Source organism: Rhinatrema bivittatum, chromosome 9, assembly GCF_901001135.1.
Source record: "Rhinatrema bivittatum chromosome 9, aRhiBiv1.1, whole genome shotgun sequence".
NCBI classification, from domain to species: Eukaryota; Metazoa; Chordata; class Amphibia; order Gymnophiona; family Rhinatrematidae; genus Rhinatrema; species Rhinatrema bivittatum.
Genome location: NC_042623.1, coordinates 31,068,279 through 31,091,909, shown reverse-complemented (window position 1 = coordinate 31,091,909; position 23,631 = coordinate 31,068,279). Strand labels below are relative to the sequence as shown.

Sequence of the window (23,631 nt, the reverse complement as noted above, 5' to 3'; positions counted from 1 at the left end):
AGACAGCATCTGACTTAGCTCGGCAGAGCCAATCATCCAAACACAGATGCACCAGCACATGCTCCCAAAATAGGGCCGATGCCCCAATCGCCATCACCTTGGCAAAGTTGCATGACACAGATCGGGAAGACTGAAAAACAGACAATGATTCCTAAAAACAAAACTTCAGAAAACTGCTAGTGCTTCAACTTGATGGCTATATGCTGATAAGCCTTTGTCCAAGCCAGAAAGGCCAAAGTCCTCCTCTAGAAAAGAGAAACTATCAGAGCCACACTATCTTTCTCCAAACCACAAGTCGGACAAAAAAGTCCTTTCCTTCTGCGGCACAATAAACTAATGGAACATCAACATGTTCATTGTTCCTCTCAGGGAACAGGCTCTAATGCCTCTGGGCGCCAGAAACGATCCAACATCCCCTGACCAATGAGCCAGTTGGCGAGAGAAGCGCAAGTGAAAATCACCTAAGCATTTGAACCAAAAAAATGTGATGCCATCTTTTAACACCTTGATAATTTCGGTCCACTGTTCACAAAAAACAGCATGAAACACCCTTCGATGGCAACTGACTAGTAGACTGTCCTCATTACACTGTGAGGACCTTACTCCGCCTGTTTCTGTACCTGGGTTGTCTCAGGGAGGTGCCTCCTCAAGACTGAGCACTGACTGGATCCTCACAGGCAAACCGCAAAGAACCTTTAGCCTGAAGAAAAGGCCCTTAGACCTGACTTTTGGCAAGTTACACATCTGCACCCTGGACTCTTCCAGATGCTCCATTATCTGCTCCAGATCATCCTCGTACAAGAGCCTTCACTTAAAAGAAAGAGTTCCCAGTCGAGAATTGGACCATCTTCCCCAACCAGCTGCACAACCACAGCAGTCTCCTGGTCAACCTTACAGACATCCTGATCCCAAAAGATGACCTAACTAGGCATACAAAGCATCTGCGCCATACACGAGAGTCTCCTTAACCATTTTTTTGCTGCCGCCAAAACAAGGTAAGAATACTTCCCTGAGTTAGGCTGGAACACAGAGCTGAAAGTGGGAACAGGCTGCCAAACTGCTTCACAGAGCCTCAAGCTGCCTCAACAGATTTGTGAAGGGGAGGGATCTGGATCACAAGATTTACACTCCAAGGATCTAAGGACCGAGCATACTAAAGGGTCACCAATTCACAGCTCATCCGCCTCAAACCAAAGGGGATGGTCCCAACAGGAGTTAACAACCCCTGGGAGGAAGGCTCTGTCGTCTTCTATTATTTTTTTAAATTGCAGAACTGCTGGTTTTGCACAATCTAACATCTGCTGGAGACAGAGAAATACTGAAGGACTGCAGGTAGCACACTAGATTGTGTACAGTATCAGTAAAACTGTGTCTCAATCTGCTGTCAGGGAGGCAAAACCCAGGAGTCTGGACTGATCTGGGTGCGTACAGGGAACTATCCTTTCATCTCAGAAGCCACTCTTAAATGTCATCCTCTTATCTAGCTTGACCAGGATATTCGCCTACCACTTGCTGGAGACACAATACTCAAAATATGTCAAAACCCGCATCCACCAAAAATCTTAAATGACATTTTTATATTTTTATCTTTTTATTTTTTATATTAAATCTTCTTTAATTTATTGTAAAAACAAATGTTTATAAGGTGTAAGGTGGTCGTTTCATAAATGTGACAAGGTACCATCCAGGTTACCCATATCTTTAATTTTAATCATGAACGAACCGGCCACCCGCTTATTTTAAATGCTTATATAAAAAACATTTTTAAATGTTTTAAATGCTTTTATCAAAAAGTTCAGAAATTCAAACTTCAAAAATGGGAACAGTTCGCCACTACAATGTTTAGAAAACAATGTTTCATTGACAAACTACTTATTTCAATAAAGCTGTAACACATGCCGACGTGAAAGGGACACAGCTGTATAAGTTGAACAGGCGCGCTGGAACCCAATGTGGCCAGGTTTCGAAAATGAATTCTTCAGGGGTCACCGCTCACCAACGGATCATCTCCGCTCTTGTATCTCCTTGTAACCTTTCTCAAAAGTACTTATCCATGTTATTTTGAATCTTAAAACGGCTCACTCGCAAAGTGCTGCCTTAATTTTCTTCCAGAATGGCTGAGATGATCCGTTGGTGAGCTGTAACCCCTGAAGAAGAATTCATTTTCGAAACCTGAACTTTTTGATAAAAGCATTTAAAAACTTTCATCAACATCTGGACTGGTCTGACTGAATGATAAGGAATGGTTGTTTTTCAAAGCTCAAAGAGAAGGAAAATTAGTTTCTTACCTGATAATTTTCGTTCCTGTAGTACCAAGGATCAGTCCAGGACACCTGGGTTGTGACTCCGCACCAGTAGATGGAGACAGACTAAAACTTGTGGGCGGAGCCATATATGCTCCTGTGCCAGTCACAGCCCCTCAGTCTTACGTAATGTCAAAGTAGCATAGGACAGGTAAACTAACTACAAAACCCATCCCCAACGGGAGCCAGGTCCAAAAACCCCCAACTGGAACAAAACTCTCAAAACGAGAAAACAGCAACCGAACAACTCAACAAGCGGACTCTCCGATTCTTCAGAGCAGCTGGGGCGGGATCCTGGACTGATCCTTGGTACTACAGGAACGAAAATTATCAGGTAAGAAACTAATTTTCCTTTCCCTGTACGTACCAGGATCAGTCCAGGACACCTGGGATGTACCAGAGCGAACTTACCGAGGGTGGGAAGCAGAGAGTCCCGCACGGAGTACCCTCTCTCCAAACCCCCCGGCAGTGTCTTGAACATCCAGCCGGTAATGACGGGTAAAGGTATGCAACGACTTCCAAGTAGCCGCCCTGCAAATCTCCTGGGGCGACACCTGAGAAGCCTCTGCCCAGGAAGCAGCGTGGGCACGGGTAGAATGTGCTCGGAGACCCTGCGGCACAGACTTTCCTCGTACTATGTACGCCGAACCAATGGCCTCCTTGAGCCAGCGCGCAATCGTAGCCCGGGAAGCCGGACCCCCACGCTTTGGACCTGAGAACAAAACAAAAAGATGATCCGTAATCCGGAACGGATTGGTGACCTCTAGATAGCGAAGGACTGCCCTCCGGACATCCAACCTCCGCAACTCCTGCATCTGTGGCAGCGACGCATCGTGAATGGGAAAAGCTGGAAGCTCGATGGACTGATTTACGTGGAAGGCTGAAACCACCTTGGGCAAGAAAGAAGGGACCGTCCACAACGAGATTCCAGAATCCGAGATCCGAAGGAACGGCTCCCTACAGGACAGCGCCTGCAACTCTGAGACGCGACGCGCCGATGCAATCGCGACAAGGAAAACTACCTTTAACGTAAGATCCTTGAGCGTTGCCCGTTTAATGGGCTCGAAAGGAGACGAGCACAATGCGGAGAGTACCCAATTGAGATTCCATGACGGACAGGGATGGCGCAATGGAGGACGAAGATGTTTAGCCCCCCTGAGAAAACGCGCAACATCCGGATGCAAGGCCAGGGAACCCTTGTGCCCCTTGCCCCTCAGACACCCAAGAGCCGCCACCTGTACTCTAAGGGTACTGTACGATAAGCCTTTAGCCAAGCCAGCCTGTAGAAACGAGAGCATATCGGATACGGGAGCCGCAGTAGGATCCACATTGCGCTCCGCGCACCATTCGTCGAAGACTACCCAGACGCGGACATAAGTCATAGAGGTAGATGACTTTCTGGCCCGCAACAACGTAGCGACTACCCCATCCGAATAACCTTTCCTCTTCAAGCGCTGCCTCTCAAAAGCCATGCCGCGAGACAGAAGTGATCCGCATCCGCCGAACAAACGGGGCCTTGACGGAGGAGGCCCGGAAACCCCTGGGAGACGCTATCGACAACTGGATGAGGTCTGCGAACCACGGTCGCCGCGGCCATTCTGGCGCTACCAAGATTACACTTGCCGGATGTAATTTGATGCGCCGAAGAATCTTGCCGATCATCGGCCAAGGAGGGAACACGTACAGCAGGACATTCGTCGGCCAAGGAAGGACCAACGCGTCGACGCCTTCGGCCCCTCTCTCTCTCCGACGGCTGTAAAACCTGGGCGCCTTGGCATTCTGCCAGGTAGCCATGAGGTCCATATGAGGCGTCCCCCACTTTTGGCAGATCAGCTGAAAAGCCTCCGGCGCCAGCTCCCACTCTCCGGGATCCAGATGATGACGGCTGAGGAAATCCGCCTGAACGTTGTCGACCCCGGCAATGTGAGACGCTGCTAGGTCGCTGAGATTGCGCTCTGCCCAAGCTAGCAAGAGCTGCGCCTCCTCTGCCACGACAGGACTCCTTGTTCCCCCCTGGCGATTGATGTAGGATATGGTGGTGGCATTGTCCGACAACACCCGAACCGCCTTTCCCCGTATCAGTGGCAGAAAGGACTGTAGAGCCAGACGCACTGCCCGGGTCTCCAGACGATTGATGGACCACTGAGGAGGCTGTCCCGTGCCTGGTCCATAAGCGGAAGTGGCAGATGAAACTCCTCAGACACCGGCTTCCAACGGGAAAGCAACGCTGATTGCAAAGGACGCAGATGAGCAAAAGCCCAAGGGACCAATGCTAGAGTTGAAGCCATAGAACCCAAAACCGTCAGGTAATCGGAGACCAGTGGAAGCCGCAGAGACAACAATCGGCGTACCTGACACTGAAGCTTGCGAACTCTGTCCATAGACAGGAATACTTTGCCCTTCCTGGTATCAAACAGAGCCCCCAGGTACTCCAGAGACTGAGTGGGAACTAGATGGCTCTTGCTGAGGTTCACCACCCATCCCAGGGATTGCAAGAGAGCGAGAACCCTGCTGACTGCCTGCCGGCACTGAGTCTCGGATTTGGCTCGAATCAGCCAATCGTCCAAATAGGGGTGCACCAGCAACCCCTCCCTCCGGAGCTGAGCTGCGACCACCACCATCACCTTGGTGAATGTCCGGGGAGCCGTGGCCAGGCCGAAGGGAAGGGCTCGGAACTGATAATGTCGGCCCAGGATACAGAACCTGAGGAATCGATGGTAGGACGGCTGGATGCCGATGTGAAGGTACGCCTCCGTGAGATCCAAGGACGCCAGGAGTTCGCCGGGCCGGACTGAGGCAATTACCGACCGAATTGTCTCCATTTTGAAGCGTGGAATGCAAAGGCATCTGTTTACACCTTTCAGATCCAAGATTGGTCTTGTGGTGCCGTCCTTCTTTGGCACGATGAAGTAAATGGAGTAACGGCCGAAGCCCTGCTGCCCTATGGGCACGGGGGAAATTGCCCCTAAGGATTGCAGACATTGGAGGGTTCCCCTTACCGCTGCGCATTTTTTGGGGCACTTGCAGGGCGACACCAGAAACTTGTCGAATGGGGTCCGTGCAAAATCTAACGCGTAACCGTGATTTATCACGTCGAGAACCCACTGGTCCGACGTTATTTTGGCCCATTCCTCGGCAAACAACTGCAGCCGAGCTCCCACGTTTGGGACGAACGACCGCAGCTGCTGCGAGGGATGGACCGGCCGCATCTCATTGGGAGGATTTTGGACCCGCGCCTCCCGGGGCTCCTCCCTGCCAGCCGACTCTTTTCCCTCAAAAGGACTGGGACCAAGAGGATGACTGTGAGGGCCCCGAACGGTAAGAAGAGCCCGCGGCCCTCTGCGGACGGGATCTCCTGCTGCCACGGAAGCGGGAGCGGCCCGAGAAAGAAGACCGAGATCTAGACCGATCCTCCGGCAGCCGGAATGCCCTATTCTCACCGAGGGACAACATCAACTCATCCAATTCCTTGCCAAACAACAACTTTCCTTTCAACGGCAGGGCTCCTAAATGGGCCTTGGATGATCCGTCCGCCGCCCAGTTGCGAAGCCAGAGGAGCCGACGAGCAGACACCGCCGAAACCATGGATTTAGCCAAGGTACGAAGGAGATCATGGAGCGCATCAGCACTATAAGCAATCGCCGCCTCAAGCTGATCAGCTTGCCTGGCCTCCCCCTCCGAGAGACCTGCGTTGGCCTGCAGAGTCTGCGCCCAGCGTAAGCTGGCCCGCATAGCGAAGTTACTACAGATGGCTGCACGGACCCCTAAAGCGGACACCTCAAAAATTTTCTTTAGTTGTACCTCCAGCTTCCTGTCCTGGATATCCTTGAGAGCCGTGGCTCCCGTAACAGGAATCGTCGACCGCTTCGTTACGGCGGACACCGCCGAATCCACTTTCGGCAGACGGAGAAGTTCCAGCGCCTCCTCGGGCAACGGGTAAAGTTTATCCATGGCCTTGCTCACCTTGAGCCCCAGCTCCGGAGTGTCCCTCTCCCGAAACAGAATGTCCGAGGCCGTAAAGATGAACGGAAAAGCCACTGCGGGCCCCGTGAGGCCCAGGAGAACTGGGTCCATATTAGCTCCCTGTCTGTGCACCACCACAGGCGCTTCCACCCCCAGCTCCTGGAGTATAGCCAGGATAAGCGGAGACAGTTCCTCCCTACTGAACAGGCAAACCACCTTATGGTCGTCCCCCTCGACGGCCGGATTTCCTTTTCCCGCCGCTGGCTGAGACGGCCCTTCATCCGGCGCACCATCAGCCCCCTCCAGAGGCTCCTCGGCCGGGTCATCCTCTCCCTGAGAGGAAGAGCTTGAGTCCGTGTCCTGCGGAACACCCCGCAAGGGCCGACTACGTCGTATGGCGCCCCCATCAGGGGCCGTGATAGATTTCCTCTTCCGGGATCTGGTGGATCTACCAGATCCCTTCGCCGCACCTGTCTTCCTGGATTTACTGCGGCGCTTGCATTTTAAAATCTCTCTCAATAAGAGCGCGAAATCCGAAGAATAGGAAGACCCGGAGCCGGACTCCCCGGAACCGGAACGCGGAGACCCCGCTCCCCCAGGGACACCCCCGGCGGGTCGCCGTTGTGGAGTAAGCGCGGGAGGCAAGCCGCCATCTCCTGCTGCCTCCCTCGTGGACTCCCGGCCTGTTGCTAAAATGGCCGCCGCTCCCGCGCTGAGCAGGAACGGGCCCCCAGGCCTGCAGCGACGGCCGATTCGCGCACCGGCGATCGCGGCGCCCTAGCCCGGACCGCCCCCCGATGAACCCTCGCCGCCAGAGACGCAGACGGAGCAAACTCCGTCTCTAGAGAGCCGCGCGCGCGGAGCCGCAGGAGCGGCAGGCCGAGCCTCTCGGCATGCCACGAGCCGCACGAACGAGGAGGAGGAAAAATAATAAAAGAAATTAAAGTAAAGTAATCGCCGCGGAAGCACACCAACAGCCCCCCCCCCCCCCCCCCCGCCCCCCCCAAGGAACGGAGAGCCGGCACTGAAGGGAAACAGGAGCCGCCGCAAAATAAAAGCAGCCAAAACTTTTTTTTTTTTTTTTTACCGCTGCTGTCCTCGGTCCTGAGGCCTGTGTTCCAGCAGGGGTGAGTGAACCGGGCTCCCCGGTGTCACCCCCGACGCTGCTACTGCAAAAGGCGGGTCCTCGACCCTAGCAGCGGCCTCAACCAGGGGGGATGGTCCCCTCAGGACTTTCAAAACCCCCCCTGGGAGGCAGGACCAGCGGAGATCCAAATAGATCCCAAAACCAACTGAGACTTTTAACACTAAAGACAAACTAACTAACTAAAGAACCCTGACCATAAAGGAAAAAACCCCAGGGAACCAGGGCTGTGACCAAACCTGCACCATCTACTAGAGACAGAGTAAGACTGAGGGGCTGTGACTGGCACAGGAGCATATATGGCTCCGCCCATAAGTTTTAGTCTGTCTCCATCTACTGGTGCGGAGTCACAACCCAGGTGTCCTGGACTGATCCTGGTACGTACAGGGAATGTAATTTATTAGAAGGGGAAAAGGAAGGCAATATGCCTTCTAGCCAGGGATCCAAAATTAAAAAACAAAATAAAACTGGTAGCCATCAAGTATTTTCTTTTTGGGTTTACTTCCCATATCTTATGATTTGAATGTTTCACCTTTATTTTTTCATAGTAAGAATCATTAGTTCTGCAGGGGGTTGTGGGGTAAGAGAACAGCAGTTTCCTTCTGCTCCCTTGGCGTCTAGCTCAATCAAAACCTGGGTTGGGATCCAGTGCTACGAGCCGCCTTTTGCAACTACTCAGAATTCTGTCCTCTATTTTATATCCCCCTCCTGACTCACCCAGTCATCACATCAATGGTCTTGGAACAGAAGCCATGTGCCAGTACGCCTTCTAGAGCACTGCAATCATGGGGCCTAAATTCAGCTACTAGGTGTCACCAGTGCACAACAACTGGGACCTTCTCCCCCCGCCTCTGCAGCATCCTTAGTGGGCCTGGGGAGTGGAAGACCTGGCCCAGGTACCCAACACAGCAGTGTGTGGCACTACCACTGAGCTAGTCTAAGAAGCATTTGAAACATTTTCTAAAAGCCAGGCCCATAATTATTCTGCATTGGCAATTGATATCTGTGATGTTTGTCTGCAATCATATGAAAGCAAGGAATTTTATTTGAAGAAGGCCAAGATGCTTTTTTGGTCAACATTGATTTTTTTTTTTTTTTACTTTTCTTTATATTTTAGAGTTCCTCAGTTCATCTGTTGATTCCCTGGGGAGTTTTGGCTTTTTATTGCATAACAAAAGACTAAACCGATTTTAATCAATATGATTGGACAATGTTATCCTTAGCTCATATTGGCCTGACTTGAAGAAGGAATAAACTCTCAAAAGCTAGTCACAAATACCTTTTAATTGGCATAACGCCTCACTACTAGGGATGTGCAGCCGGAAAATATTTGGGAGTTCTTTCATTTAGTTTTATTTTTTGTATTCATTTCAGTTTTTTTGTTATGCACACTAAATCGTATTAATGTGCACTAAAAATGAAGGGCATCGGGGGGGGGGGGGGGGGAGGAGTTGCTGCGGGAATGGCAAAATCCTTCTGTGCCTGGTTGCTGCAAGCGGGAGAGAGAGAAAACTGCTCTGCACTCTTTCCCCTGTAAGCTGCTGGTGGTCCTCCTGCAAGGTACTGATTAATAAAAAGTAAAAACCTTTCCTCTTTTTTTTTTCCCCCCAGACAGCTTAAAGTGACAGAGGAATATTACTTCTCTGACAACAGACCCGAGGCATGAAACTTCTCAGGGGTCTCAATCTGAGGCATGAAACTTCAAGGGTGTGAATGGGGGGGGGGGGGGGGGGACTGGACCACCAGTATCACCCCAGAGCCAGGCAAGAGGCCACCGGGAAAAGAGTCCTAGGCTGAATAAACCAAGGGGAAAGGACCCCCTAGGCCCAAGCAAGAGCGAGGAGTCAGAACAAAACTGCTCCTGACTACTAAACTTTTTTTTTTTTTTACACTTATTAAACACTGGGAATTAAACCAATACTTGCTTGATCCTTTATAACTAGAGAAGGAGGAAGAAGAACTTCTGCAAACCAAAAACTGCTACAAAGAAAGGGAACCACAGGTTCCGCTATCTGCATCTGCTGGAGACAGAGAAATACTGAAGGGACACAGGGGGAGCACTGTCCTGACATAGGATACCTTTTGACTTTTTCTCTGTCTCCATCTGCTGGAAAGGAGGCTCAACCCACTTTCTGGACTGATCCGGGTACGTACAGGGAAATTGCATTAATGTGCACTAACAAATGAAAAAAAATAAATGCACATTCCTACACCTACAACATGAATACTGACCTGTATTTCTCCAGATTTCAACGGACTAGCCTGGCAACCACATTATGCAAAATAAATTAGTGAAAGCCACATGTGAGGTGGGAACTAGGATGTGTTCAGCACCCTATCATCCTACTTTCCCCTTCCCTCTTTTTTCTTCGAATTCCTTACCTCCTTAACCCCACCACTCAGTTTTTGGAATAACAAGCTGCTAAGTTTTAGGTGCAGGAGTCACCAAGACAGACAGTCCAAGAGCACAGGCACCCTGAATAGTCACCATAACTTTCATGCTGTTCTTTTTGTACCACCATAAAAAGCTATTCCGCTCCCTTTTGCTGCCACGTAAAAGTTACTCTGGCAAAATGACTTTCTACTGCCAAAAAGAAGCAATAGTAAGTAGTTTTACCACCTGGTGGCAGCAGATGATAAGAAATGCTATCACACACAAAAAAACCCAAAAAACAAACGAACCACTATGTAGAGCTGGGAATGGAAACTGAAGCCCTGGAGAGCAAAAAAAAAAAAAAAAAAGTCATCTAGTAATAACAATGTGTTCTTGAATACATGTACTGGTTTGTTTAAAGGTTCCAATGTCCACATCTGCTCACATCTATTCATGGAAATCCACACTGCTAAAAGGCTCACTCGGGACTCTCCCACAGGTCTCCTAGATGGACTTCACCAGGAATCCTCTCATGTCACCTGCTTTACTTTATTTTATTTTGGTTTAACTTTATGAAGAGAGCAATATCTTCCAACTTGATCCTAAGTAAGGAGAACAGAAGGGTGAGAGGAGAGGGGACTGGAGGGGAGGAGTGGGGTGGGGGTAGGGAAGGAGACCTAAAGCTCTGACCCTTAGCAGACGTGTCCCCTTGGGCCCGGATTCTCTAGCGAGTAAGGGAGTTCAACACTTTCACCACTGGAGATGGTCCCAATCAGCGGACCGACTCATCTCCGAGCCATGCTCAATTAAGGGAGTGAGATCAAGGCTTTTCACCTTAGGAGCTGGCCATGAATTTCCCTCAAGCAGTGCTCAATTCAAGGGAGAGAGAGAACCATCTTTCGCCTTTGGAGCTGCCCACAAAAGTTTCACTTCAGCCAATCTAACCAGTATCTGCTGGAGACAGAGAATACTGGCAGGCTGAAGTAAGCATGGGAGCCTATAAGGAGCGACGATCAGCAAGCCTGTTATTCTCTGTCTCCATCGGCTGGGTCAGTGGACATAACCCATTTGTCTGGTTTAACTGGATGAAGAGAAAACAAGGCTATTCATATCATCAGTATTCCAAGCTAGAATCTTTTTTTGTTTTTTCCTTTAGTAATACTTTATCCAAGTATGTCAGCTGAAGTCTCAATGAGGTCAGAGCACATACTGATATCACTGGGGATTGTTCAAGCTGCCTCACCATCAATCAAACATTCATAACAACTGTGTACCAAAGGAGTTTAATGTAGCTATATAATGCTGACAGATCACAGCATGTTATTTTTCTCAAGTATTTTATAAAATATTATAGAATGCAGGCAAATAATTGCAACATTTCCAATTTTTCCTTCATTTTTAAAGTGTGTGATAGATAGTCCAAGCTGCTGAGAATGTGAGGTGACCTGTTACAATGCACTAATCTGCAGGAGACCCAAATCCAAACCCAGCATGAGTTCCTGCTACACAGACTGACTGGGGGGGGGGGGGGGGGGGGAACTGCAACAGAGAGGAGAGGAGAGGTCTGGGCCAGGCGGCACTCTTACATGCATTCTCTCTATCTGCTTTCACCAAGCAAATGTCTGGCATAAACTGGAGCCCTGACTGCTTGCTCACCTAGGTCCAAGGGAGTTTTTCAACACAGAAAAAGTGTCCCAGAAAAGGAACCTGACTATCCAGTTAAACTGAAAACTAAGCATGCTGTCCCCATGGCCCCACCTTTCCCCCTCCCATGCATGGCAGGGGAGCTGCAAATACTCACGGGCCAACACTCTTTGCTATAGAGGCCATGATGAAGAGGACTGCTTCTGTCACCTCCCAAGGAGGATTCCCGTCTTTTAAAGTGGAGTACAGCTGCATAGAAAGAGTCAACCATCAACAAAGGCACAGAATGCAAACATACCAAAAACCAATCTGGCTGCAGAAAGTAGAAGGAATCGTTTATCATTGTGCGCCTTCCTCTTCCTGTGTACTGTCCTTGTGCTCCTCTGACCCACTTGCATACTCGATCGACTTCATGAAGTCAATATTCTCAAAAACGAGTCTGGGGTAAGCTCAATGGTGCCCAGTCGGATTCCTAGTTCAGTCAAATGACCTTTGGTATACCCAGGGCTGGGAGAAGTCCTGCAGAACTGGCTTAGGTTTTATGACAAAGGCCACAAGCACAGATTACATTCAGGTACCTACAGTACCAGAATGGCAGAAATAAACAAATGTGACACAAATAGTAGCCTGTGGTTACAAAATTTGATCCATGTGAGATGATTCAGAAAAAAAAACCTCCATAAAACAAAACAGAGAAATTGCAGGCAGCGGTAGAAGTTGACCCTCATGACAAATTATGAAATCTCAGGTCAATTACAAATTAATAGGGCTTTATTTTTCAAACCGGTTAAGAAATTCCCCTATACTGTGAGAACAAGCATGCGTGAAAAACAACTTATACTACACATAATGTGTCATATCATAAATGACAATCAAATGGGCAAAATGGATCAAGTGTGCGACATCCGTGACTTGTCACTCTGGCTGCCTCTTCAGCTTCAGGGGAACTGCGAGGGAGCAGCATAAAGAATGCAGAAAACAGTAATATTTGTAAGGGAAAAGGTTGAGTGTATTTCTCATGTGCAATTCTGAAATAGTGAGCAACAAATAGAGGGTACAGCTTTTCTTAAACAAAAATCCGGGGCTTGTCTGAAAGCTCAGTGCCTGCGTTGTCTGATGCTGTGTGGGAGTTCCAGGTTTGATTCTTGAGCCCAAACTTCTGCTACTCAGGCTGGCGAGTCCCATCTATTGCATACCAGCAATACCTAAGGGCCAGGCTCGGGATGCATGTGTATCAGGAGCCAGAGGGAACCATATTCCACAACTCCTGGTCTGATTATCACTGTTGTGGCAAAGCTTACCAATTTAAGATTAACTGAGAAGGGTGAGTGAACATTAAAGCATAATAACCATGTGCTATATCTTGCATAGTTCTGCGTAATGCTTTACTGACAATCAACACCATCCGCCACCAGACTAACCTGAGAAAAGCATTCCATGGAGCCAACCAGGAAGATCAAATCTTTCACCAGGTCCGATACCCTCATGCGAAACTCTCCAAAGTCATCTGTTTCCTCAGGGATACCCTCCTATGAAAGATTACCAGAATGAAACTGGGGAAAACTATACCCAGCCTACGATCCCATCTACAGACTTACAGGTGAGGAGGGAGGGTAATCAGCCCAAGATCACATCCAGAGAGATAGCAAATGTTGCTTACCTGTAACAGGAGTTCTCACAGGACAGCAGGATGTTAGTCCTCACATATGGGTGACATCACAGGATGGAGCCCAATCACGGAACACTTTTGTCAAAGTTTCAAGAACTTTGACTGGCACCTACTGGGCATGCCCAGCATGGCACCAAACATGCAGCCAGCAGGGGTCCCCCTTCAGTCTTGTTTAAAGCTACAGGAAGTGCCAAAAATAAAATAAGAAAACGTAATGAACCCAACACCGCCGGATGGGTTTCGTGAGGACTAACATCCTGCTGTCCTGTGAGAACAACTAAGAACATAATATAAGAAATTGCCATGCTGGTTCAGACCAAGGGTCCATCAAGCCCAGCATCCTGTTTCCAACAGAGGCCAAACCAGGCCACAAGAAGCTGGCAATTATCCCAAACACTAAGAAGATCCCATGCTACTGATGCGATTAACAGCAGTGGCTATTCCCTAAGTAAACGTGATTAATAGCCATTAATGGACTTCTCCTCCAAGAACTTATCCAAACCTTTTTTGAACCCAACTACACTAACTGCACTAACCTCATCCTCTGGTAACAAATTCCAGAGCTTTATTGTGCGTTGAGTGAAAAAGAATTTTCTCCAATTAGTCTTAAATGTGCAACTTGCTAACTTCATGGAATGCCCCCTAGTCCTTCTATTATCCGAAAATGTAAATAACAGATTCACATCTACTTGTTCAAGACCTCTCATGATCTTAAAGACTTCTATCATATCCCCCCTCAGCCGTCTCTTCTCCAATCTGAACAGCCCTAACCTCTTTAGTATTTCCTCATAGGGAAGCTGTTCCATCCCCATTATCATTCTGGTTGCCCTTCTCTGTACCTTCTCCATCGCAACTATATCTTTTTTGAGATGCGGCGCCCAGAATTGTACACAGTATTCAAGGTGTGGTCTCACCATGGAGCGATACAGAGGCATTATGACATTTTCCGTTTTATTAACTATTCCCTTCCTAATAATTCCTAACATTCTGTTTGCTTTTTTGATGCTGCAGCACACTGAGCTGACAATTTAAAATATTATCCACTATGATGCCTAGATCTTTTTCCTGGGTGGAGCTCCTAATATGGAACCTAACATCGTGTAACTACAGCAAGGGTTATTTTTCCCTATATGCAACACCTTGCACTTGTCCACATTAAATTTCATCTGCCATTTGGTCCTCCTGTAATGTATCAACGCTTGTGATTTAACTACTCTGAATAATTTTGTATCATCCGCAAATTTGATAACCTCACTTGTATTCCTTTCCAGATCAGTACAGATCCCTGAGGCACTCCACTGTTTACCCTTTTCCTCTGAGAAAATTGACCATTTAATCCTACTCTCTGTTTCCTGTCTTTTAACCTGTTCCAGGTAAGCCTCATTTGCTTTCTCACAGGACAAGCAGGATGGTAGTCCTCACATATGGTTGAGTACCGAGCTGAGGATGTCCGAGAAATGCACCAAATGTACCCAAGATGTGCAATAGGCACAAGGACTGGGGTGGAATTTGGTAGCGGGCATCCTGAACCCTAACGGGCAGGCGGAAGGGTGTTGGTACGACAAGTTGCAAAAAGGTTGCGCAAGACAGATTGGCTGAAGATGGAATCTTGTCTTCCAGCCTTGTCTAAGCAATAATGGGCTGTAAAAGTATGAAGAGAACTCCATGTAGCAGCCCTACAAATATCAGGAAGCGGCACAGAGCGTAGGTGCGCTACTGAAGTTGCCATGGCCCTGACAGAGTGTGCTTTAACACAGTGTTGAAGTGGGATGCCTGCTTGCTGATAGCAAAAGGATATGCAGTCCACTAACCAGGAGGAGAGAGTCTGCTTACCCACAGGCTGCCCCAATTTGGTGGAATGGAAAGAAACAAACAATTGAGTGCTTTTCCTGTGGGTAGCTGTATGGTCTAGATAGAATGCTAGAGCCTGTTTACAGTCAAGGGTATGCAGAGCCTGTTCTCCTGGATTAGAATGGGGCCTGGGAAAGAAGGTTGGTAGTATAATGGATTGATTAATGTGAAACTCAGATTCAAACTTAGGCAAAAACTTAGGGTGAGTGCGGAGTACTACCCGGTCGTGAAGAAGTTTAGTGTAAGGCGGATAGGTAACTAGGGCCTGTAACTCACTAACTCTGCGAGCGGATGTGATTGCCAACAGAAAAATCACTTTCCATGTGAGATATCAAAGATCACAGGATTGGAGAGGCTCGAATGGTGGTTTCATGAGCCGACCCAAAACTAGGTTGAGGTCCCAAGAAGGGGTCGGAGGGAGGAGTGGAGGCTTGAGGTGGAGCAAGCCCTTCAAAAAGTGTGTCACAAGGGGTTGTACAGAAATGGGTACATCCCCAACACCTTTATGGAAGGCGGCTACCGCACTGACATGCATCCTGATAGAAGACGTTTTTAGACCTGTGACCCAGCAGGATGAGGAAGTTTTGTGCAGTCGAATGGTGTTGAGACTGTAGTTGGTGTGCGACAGAAATGAGAGTGAGAGCTCGCTATCGAGGCAGAAAAGCCTTTGCTTGAAAGGTGTCCAATTCTGCCCCTATAAAGGACAAAGTTTGAGATGGGACTAAGCAGGATTTCGCGTAGTTAATGAGAAATCCTAGCGAAATCAGAGTGTGTAAGGTAAGATGTAAGGACGACAGAGCAGCTTGCTGAGTGGGAGCCCAGATCAGCCAATCGTCGAGATAGGGGTAGACATTGTGTAACTACAGCAAGGGTTATTTTTCCCTATATGCAACACTTTGCACTTGTCCACATTAAATTTCATCTGCCATTTGGATGCCCAATATTCCAGTCTTGCAAGTCCTCCTGTAATGTATCACAATCCGCTTGTGATTTAACTACTCTGAATAATTTTGTATCATCCGCAAATTTGATAACCTCACTCGTATTCCTTTTCAGATCATTTATATATATATAAAGGACTTGTATATATATACATTTATATATATAAATGATCTGAAAAGGAATACGAGTGAGGTTATCAAATTTGCGGAAGATACAAAATTATTCAGAGTAGTTAAATATCAAGCGGATTGTGATACATTACAGGAGGACTTGCAAGACTGGAATATTGGGCATCCAAATGGCAGATGAAATTTAATGTGGACAAGTGCAAGGTGTTGCATATAGGGAAAAATAACCCTTGCTGTAGTTGGTTAGTGCAGTTAGTATGGCTGGGTTCAAAAAAGGTTTGGATAAGTTCTTGGAGGAGAAGTCCATTAATGGCTATTAATCAAGTTTACTTAGGGAATAGCCACTGCTATTAATTGCAACAGTAGTATGGGATCTTCTTAGTGTTTGGGTAATTGCCAGATTCTTGTGGCCTGGTTTGGCCTCTGTTGGAAACAGGATGCTGGGCTTGATGGACCCTTGGTCTGACTTAGCATGGCAATTTCTTATGTTCTTATGTGAAAACTTGAGGAGCAGATGCTAGGCCGAACGGGAGCATTCGGTACCGATAGTGCTTGGGGCCTACCAGAAATCTCAGAAATCTGCGATGAGATGACGTTATCGCAATGTGTGTGTACGCGTCCTGGAGGTCTAGAGAGCAGAGCCAGTCTCCTCTTTGCAGAAGGTTACCATCTTGAACTTTTCTCGTTGGAGGTACTTGTTGAGTGCACGCAGGTCCAGAATTGGACGAACATCGCCTGACTTTTTGGGGATTAGAAAGTACCGGTAATAGAACCAGAGGCCCTGTTGGGAGTAGGGCACTGGTTTGATTGCTCTGGTGTCTATCATCTTGCTCAGTCTGTAATTGGAATGGAACCATCTCAGATTTTCCTTCACAAAAGTTATAAAGGACAAGTCCTCCAGAGGAGAACGCTTCCTGCTTTCAGTAGGAGAGGGTGGTGATGGTAAATCATTGGTGTCTGGAGAGGAATCGTCAGTCCAGGTGTCATAGGGATCAGCACCTGTCCCTCTAGGAACCTGAGAAGGATGGGACAAAGGTATTCCTGAAGGTCCTGGTCTAGGCTCTGAAGGTATTGAGGGCACCGATGCAGGCATAGAGGGCATCGATGGATGGATTGGTGGAGCAGATGGCCGCATCGGCATCGATGGTTGACGCATCAGCAGGACTCCCGATGGGGGGGAAGACGGAACGGTGTTTCTCCTCCTGATGACAGAGCAAGCGGAGAAGGCACCGGGGCCATCGGTGACCCCGGATCAGTCGGTGGAAAAGCGGCTAGAAGCGCTTGCATCTTCGAGAGCAATGGTGCCAATGCTGCCGGAATGGGATCTGTGGTTGGTTCCACAATCAGCACCAGTTTCGGCGTGGGAGGAACCTGGAATCTGTGCATCGCCTTATCGATGGCCTCCTGAACCATCCAGTCCAGCTCTTCACGGAGACCTGGAGCAATCAGCCCCGACTCCGGAAGGGAAGCAGGAGGCAGAGGCATAGCCAGAGGGACCACCGTTAAAGGTGGAGTCGCGGCTCCCAACACCCATCCAGGTGAGGGTTGCCTCGGTGACCCGGTCTCAAAGGGTCGATGCCTTTTCTGGAAGAAGTTTCTTCGATGGCGGCTTGGACGATGGCGAGGTCGATGACTTTCCTTCATCGATGATTCGAGGCTTTCGGTGTCGATGCCAATGTTTCTCTCTACGATCCCCTCGGTCCTGAGGGGGAGTAGAGGTAGTCGATGGCCAGGAGGTTGTCGACGCCAGACGGTCACCGGTCGGTGCCAAATGCTGGCACGAAGTAGACGGCGCCGGTTCAGATGACGTCGAAGCAATAGACAACGTCAAAGTTTGAGAATGGAAGAGAAGCTCCATTTTCTCCATTCTGGCTTTGCGACCTTTTGGTGTCATTAAGGCACATTTGGTGCAAGTCAGGACATCATGCTCACACCCGAGGCACATTACACAGACTTTATGGGGGTCTGTTAAGGACATGGTGCGAGCGCAGTTAGGGCACCGACGAAACCCTGATGCCGTGGCCTTTGAAAAATTGAGCCGTGGTGCGGTCGACGACCAGGAGGCCACGAGGGCCAAACTCGACAGGAATCGACCGGAACCAGGTAAAAATTTACCGGAGTACCGCAGAAGCAAAACTTCGAGAGGGGGACCCCTGGAGGTATGAAAGTTTGTAGTAATTCTGTGAGGAAAATTCCTGTCAGGAATCTCTGTGGAGCTCCTTAACCCGCGTGGCTACTGCTGTGCGGAAAAAAGACTGAAGGGGACCCCTGCTGGCTGCAGGTTTGGTGCCATGCTGGACATGCCCAGTAGGTGCCAGTCAAAGTTCTAGAAACTTTGACAAAAGTGTTCCGTGATTGGGCTCCATCCTGTGATGTCACCCATATGTGAGGACTACCATCCTGCTTGTCCTGTGAGAACACAGGGTGTGGAGATAAAAGGCAGGTGGGTTTGGGGGTTGAACCTCCAGCTTGATAACCCTATCTGCAGAAATCACGAATGGATGGCATTAAAGGCAGGAGAGGGAAGCTCAGAAATGGATGGGAGGCTCCTAATGGTCTAGAAGCTTGGATAAGCTTCAAGGGTATCAAAACCTCTATGCTGCGAGTCAGGAATCTTTTTAATGGTGAAAGGAAGCTGGAAAAATCCAGGCTAGCGTGAAATGGATCCAAAAACAAGAGTATTTATTTATTTTAAATCTTTTCTATACCTTCGTTAAGTCATATACCATCACAACGGTTTACAGATAGGCACGTACTTAATGTTAAAAATTGTGTGTTACTTTCTATCAAAGTGCCAATAATGTTCCGGTTACATCATTTCAAAATAAAGACTATTTGATGAATGTCCTAAATCTTGTCTATTTATTCATGTAACAGAATTACTTTACATGTATAAAATTATGAACTGTATTTTTCTAATATTAGCTGTGAAAATAAAATAACAAAACGCACATATTAGCTATGTGCTGATGTTGTTCTGCCTGCTTTGTTTTCTATTCTCCGTTTTCTTTGTAAAATGCTTGTTTGAAAAGCCAGGTTTTTAGACTTTTTTTTTGAAAAGTTTGAAATTTCTCTGTAATCTGATCTCGAGGGGCATGGTATTCCATAGTATTGGTCCTGCTAAGGATAGTGCCCACTCTCTAACTTGGGTCAGTCTTGCTGTCCTAACAGAAGGGATGGTTAGGAGAGCTTTGTTTGCCGATCTAAGATTTCTCTGTGGAACATGTACACATACATGTACAGAGAAAGGAAGCTTAGAACATGTTCAGATCTCATTGCTACCACTTATTCACTGAGACTTAAAGTCACATAACTACCTGTAAGCTGCCTTAAGGAGTCTCTCCCCCTATAAAAGGTAAGAAAGGGGGAATCCCAAGAAAGCATCTATCAGTGTTTTTCCAGTTCACTCAAACTCTCTTTTTACTGTTGAAATGATCTCTTGCGATTCGTTTTTTTATGGAAGTTCACCACTTCCGACATTCAAAGAAGATTGTGTCATACCTCTCAAACTTCCATTATCACATTATCGATGGTCAGGAATAAAACCCATAAACAATTTATAAGTAGCTCTGAAAGCCAGTAATATATTAAAGTCCTGCAATTGCCATAGGCAGAGAGCAGGTGAACAATGGCTCTTATTGCAGGCAACTTGCAATCAGGATCCAGAACTATAATCACTAATAACCGAATCCCTTAGCCTAACATCTGTCTCCTTTTTCCTCTGCTTGAGTCTCCTTCACCACGCCTCTTGCTAAAATTATTTAGGAAGCTAGCAGCATGGCCAAGTTAGGTAAATTCTTTAGAAGAAACAGAAGCAGCAGAAAGCTCACATGATCAGGGTCCAGTTGGCAATGCCGGGCCAGGGCGTGCAGAAGCCTCTGAATATAGGCTCGGAAGATGTTGTGCAGCACTGCATCATTCATTTTATACAGATGTTCCCCAAGCCTATACCAGAAGTTAAAGGAAATCTCAGCAACCTGTCACCAGATAAAGACAGAAAGGGAAAATTAACACAAGTAGCAGCTGATGTTTCAGAGACCAAGAGTGAGCCTTGGGGCATATTTATTTATTTGCATTTACAGATCACTTCTCCATACAGTATGTTTAAAATGAGACATAGCACCAACTGCAGACGTAGCAACATGTTTCAGCAATGACATGATGCCATATGCGGGTTACCTCACCAAAGAAGGCTGCATAGCTATGTGAGAACGCAGTACAAAGAAGGGTGCATTATATGGTTTTAAAGGAAGGGAGAGAAGGTCTTGAACATTGTGAGGGAAGAAGGGGAGAGGCAGACAGAGAGAGTTGGGAGGGAGGGGTGGCTCCAAAGTAAAGGCCCAGATAAGGAAGGAGTCTACTTTCTGCATGGAAGAACAGCAAGGGTACGAGGAGAAGCAACATGAGTGAGAACATATGAAATGAGGCAACTACAAATTAGCACCAATTGCCATTTGACAAAACCAAGGGCAGTCACACAGATGCTGAACAGACCTTCTGAGAGGATCATGTCAATTTATTAAACAGAGTGAAAAATGCCCACCCATCTCTGGACAAGGCCCTCGTCTCCAGTAATGGGAGAACAGAATCCTGCTCATACTCCCGTTCTTACTAAACCTCTGTCCTGGGTTAGTGGAGATTTATCACTCATCTGTGTGACGTTTTATCAGAACTAGATTTTGAAAGCATACATTTAATACTACCTCATACTGTGGATGTCCTGCGCAGATCAGCAGCAGCTCCAGTGTCCGCAGGTCTCCTAGTCCATGCCCTGGAGTTGAAACTATCTTTTCAAGAAAGGTTTCACAGAGTTCAGTAAAAATGCGGCAGTAATTTAGGACTCTAGTTGAGGGCGAGAAAGGGTTTGAGACATAAAAAAAACAAAATAATCAACAAGGGAAAAATGAAGGTGCAATCACCCTCGCATCCCAGAAATCAGGTCTGGTCCTGCCAGCTCCTACAGCAGCTACTGCTTCTCATCAGAGGTTTATCCAATACGGAGCATATGACCTGGCTCAGTCTAACCCTAGTAAGATCTTCCATGGTGCATAGATCCAGCTGTGCTCCACCAGAGTCATGCGTGCTATTATACCCCAGCATGACTGCATCTCAGCTCCCTCCCACTCTTAACATGTTCAGCTGAGTAGTTAAGGGTCATTTCAAGAGTGAAGCAGATGCAACATGGTCCTCTTCACCACATCAATACACAGAAAAACATTTTCCTACCACTTAGATACAGTAAATTCTGATACCTCCATTTTTTTTTTTTTTTTAAACACCTCTCATCTCGTCACCATAAGGGGTCTCACATATATGCACACCACCTCCTCTAACATGCTTACTTGTCCAAGTCCTCGCGTGCCACAGCCATGTGGTAAGCGGATTCCAGCGTCAGCACACCCTCAAACAATGGTCTGGCAAGGGCGTTGCTCTCCACATTCTCAATGGCGTACAGCGCCGAGCACACACAATCTGAAGCTGCTTCATGCAAGTTCGATGAAGTCTGGTCACGTTGCTACAGAGATGACACAGAAGCAATTGAGAGCAGGGGTGAGCACAATTCTTTACAATTACTGCAATGCAGCGCAATACCTTCTGCACCCTGTCACTTGTGCTTGCCATATTAGTTGTGTTTCATACACCATAGGCCCTCTTATTTTTCATAGCTCAGATTTTTCTTTGACACTGCCTTTTCCAAAGAAGATACAGCCAGCTTCTATTTACTGAACTGACACAAAACCCACATACACAACAGAGGGGCCCCGCTGATGGCACCTCTTTGAGCAGCAAAAACTTCAACTAAAGGTTTCCCGTAACTGATGATCGGTATCTCACATTGCCCTTGAGGAATTTTGGCCCATTCTTCCATACAGAACTGTTTGTGACATTTGAGGGTTCCTTGCATAAGCAGCTTGCTTCAGCTCTTGCTAGATTGCAATAGGGTTTAGGTTGGGACTTTAGCCAAACATCTCCTCTTCAGCCATTCTGTAGTAGATTTACTTAATGCTTAGGGTCATCGTCTTGCTGCATGACCCACTTCCACCTCAGCTTCAGCTCACAGACGAACAGTCTGGCATTCTGCTCTAGAATTGTATGATATAAAGCAGAATTCGTGGTTCCATCAGTGATTACAAGCTGTCCAGATCTCACTGGAACAAAGCAGCCCCAGATCATGAAACCTCCACTACCATGCTTGCTAGGATGAAGTTCTTACTTTGGAAGGCAGTGTTTGGTTTTTGCCAAACAAAATGTTATTGTAAGGAAAACGTTCAATTTCTGATTCATCTGTCCAGAGAATATTATTCCAGAAATCTTGTGGGTCATCTAGATGTTCTTTGATGAACTTGAGGTGGGCAGCAAAGTTCTTTTTAGACAGCAGAGGTTTCTTCCTAGCTATTCTTCCATAAATACAACTTCCATTCAGTTTTTTCCTGATGGGCAACGCGTGAACCTTTACCTCAGCTATAGTGAGAGAGACCTGTAGAGCTTTAGATGTTAATCTGGGGTTCTTTGTGATTTTATTGATAATTTCCTGGTTTGCTCTTGGGGTGATCTTGGTGGGAATAACTTACATAAGAACATGCCATACTGGGATAGACCAAAGGTCCATCAAACCCAGTATCCTGTTTCCAATAGGCCAATCCAGGTCACAAGTACCTGGCAGGATCCCAGGGGGTAGATATATTCCATGCTGCTTATCCCAAGAATAAGCAGTGGATTTCTGCAGCTCTACTTTAATAATGTTTTATGGACTTTTCCTCCAGGAACTTGTCCAAACCTATTACAAATGCAGCTACACCAATAGCTTTGACCTTATACTGAATTCCAGAGCTTAATTATGCGTTGAGTGAAAAAATATTTTCTCTTATTAGTTTTAAATGTATTACCCAGTAACTTCATTGTGTCTCTCCAGGTGTTTGTACTTTTTTGAAAGAGTAAGCAACTGATTAATGTTTACTCGTTCCATTCCACTCACTTTATAGACTTCTACCATATCTCCCCTCAGCCGTCTCTTCTCCAGGCTGAAGAGTCCTAACCTCTTTAGCCTTTTTTCATAGGGGAATTGTTCCATCCCCTTTATCATTATGATCACTCTTCTCTGTACCTTTTCTAATCCTTCTATATTTTTCTTGAGATGTGGTGACCAGAACTGCATGCAATGCTCAAGATGAGATCACACCTTGGAGCCATACAACCCTTTCCTAATAATCCCTAGCATTTTATTTTCTTTCTTGGCTGCTGCTGCACACTGAGCAGAACATTTCTATGTATTTTCAACGATAACACTTAGATCTTTTTCTTTAGTGGTGACTCCTAATGTGGAACCTTGCATTGTATAGCCATAATCTGCGTTACTATTTCATTTGCCATTTGCATGCTCAGTCTCCCAGCGTTGCAAGTTCTTCTTGCAATTTCTCACAATACTCTTGTGATTTAACATTTGAGTAATTGTGTGTCATCAGCAAATCTGATCACCTCATTTGTTCCAGGTTGTTTATAAATATATTAAAAAGCAGTGGTCCCAGAATAGATCCCTGGGGTACTCCACTATTCGCCTTTCTCCAATAGGAAATTTTATCATTTAGCCCTATTGATTTCTATCTTTTAACAAG

General features: G+C 47.0%; 1 protein-coding gene across 2 annotated transcripts in view; it reads right to left on the bottom strand.

Moving 5' to 3' along the window:
• Window positions 1–23,631, bottom strand: part of TNPO3 (transportin 3) — a 236,647-nt gene that overhangs the window by 128,771 nt on the left and 84,245 nt on the right. For both annotated transcript variants that reach the window (XM_029615500.1, XM_029615501.1), the window contains exons 6-10: window positions 21,361–21,533; window positions 20,722–20,860; window positions 19,849–19,995; window positions 12,850–12,957; window positions 11,586–11,677 (exon numbers count right to left, since the gene is read on the bottom strand). In XM_029615500.1, coding sequence (XP_029471360.1) covers window positions 11,586–11,677; window positions 12,850–12,957; window positions 19,849–19,995; window positions 20,722–20,860; window positions 21,361–21,533 — 659 coding nt within the window. The remainder of the gene's footprint in view (window positions 1–11,585; window positions 11,678–12,849; window positions 12,958–19,848; window positions 19,996–20,721; window positions 20,861–21,360; window positions 21,534–23,631) is intronic.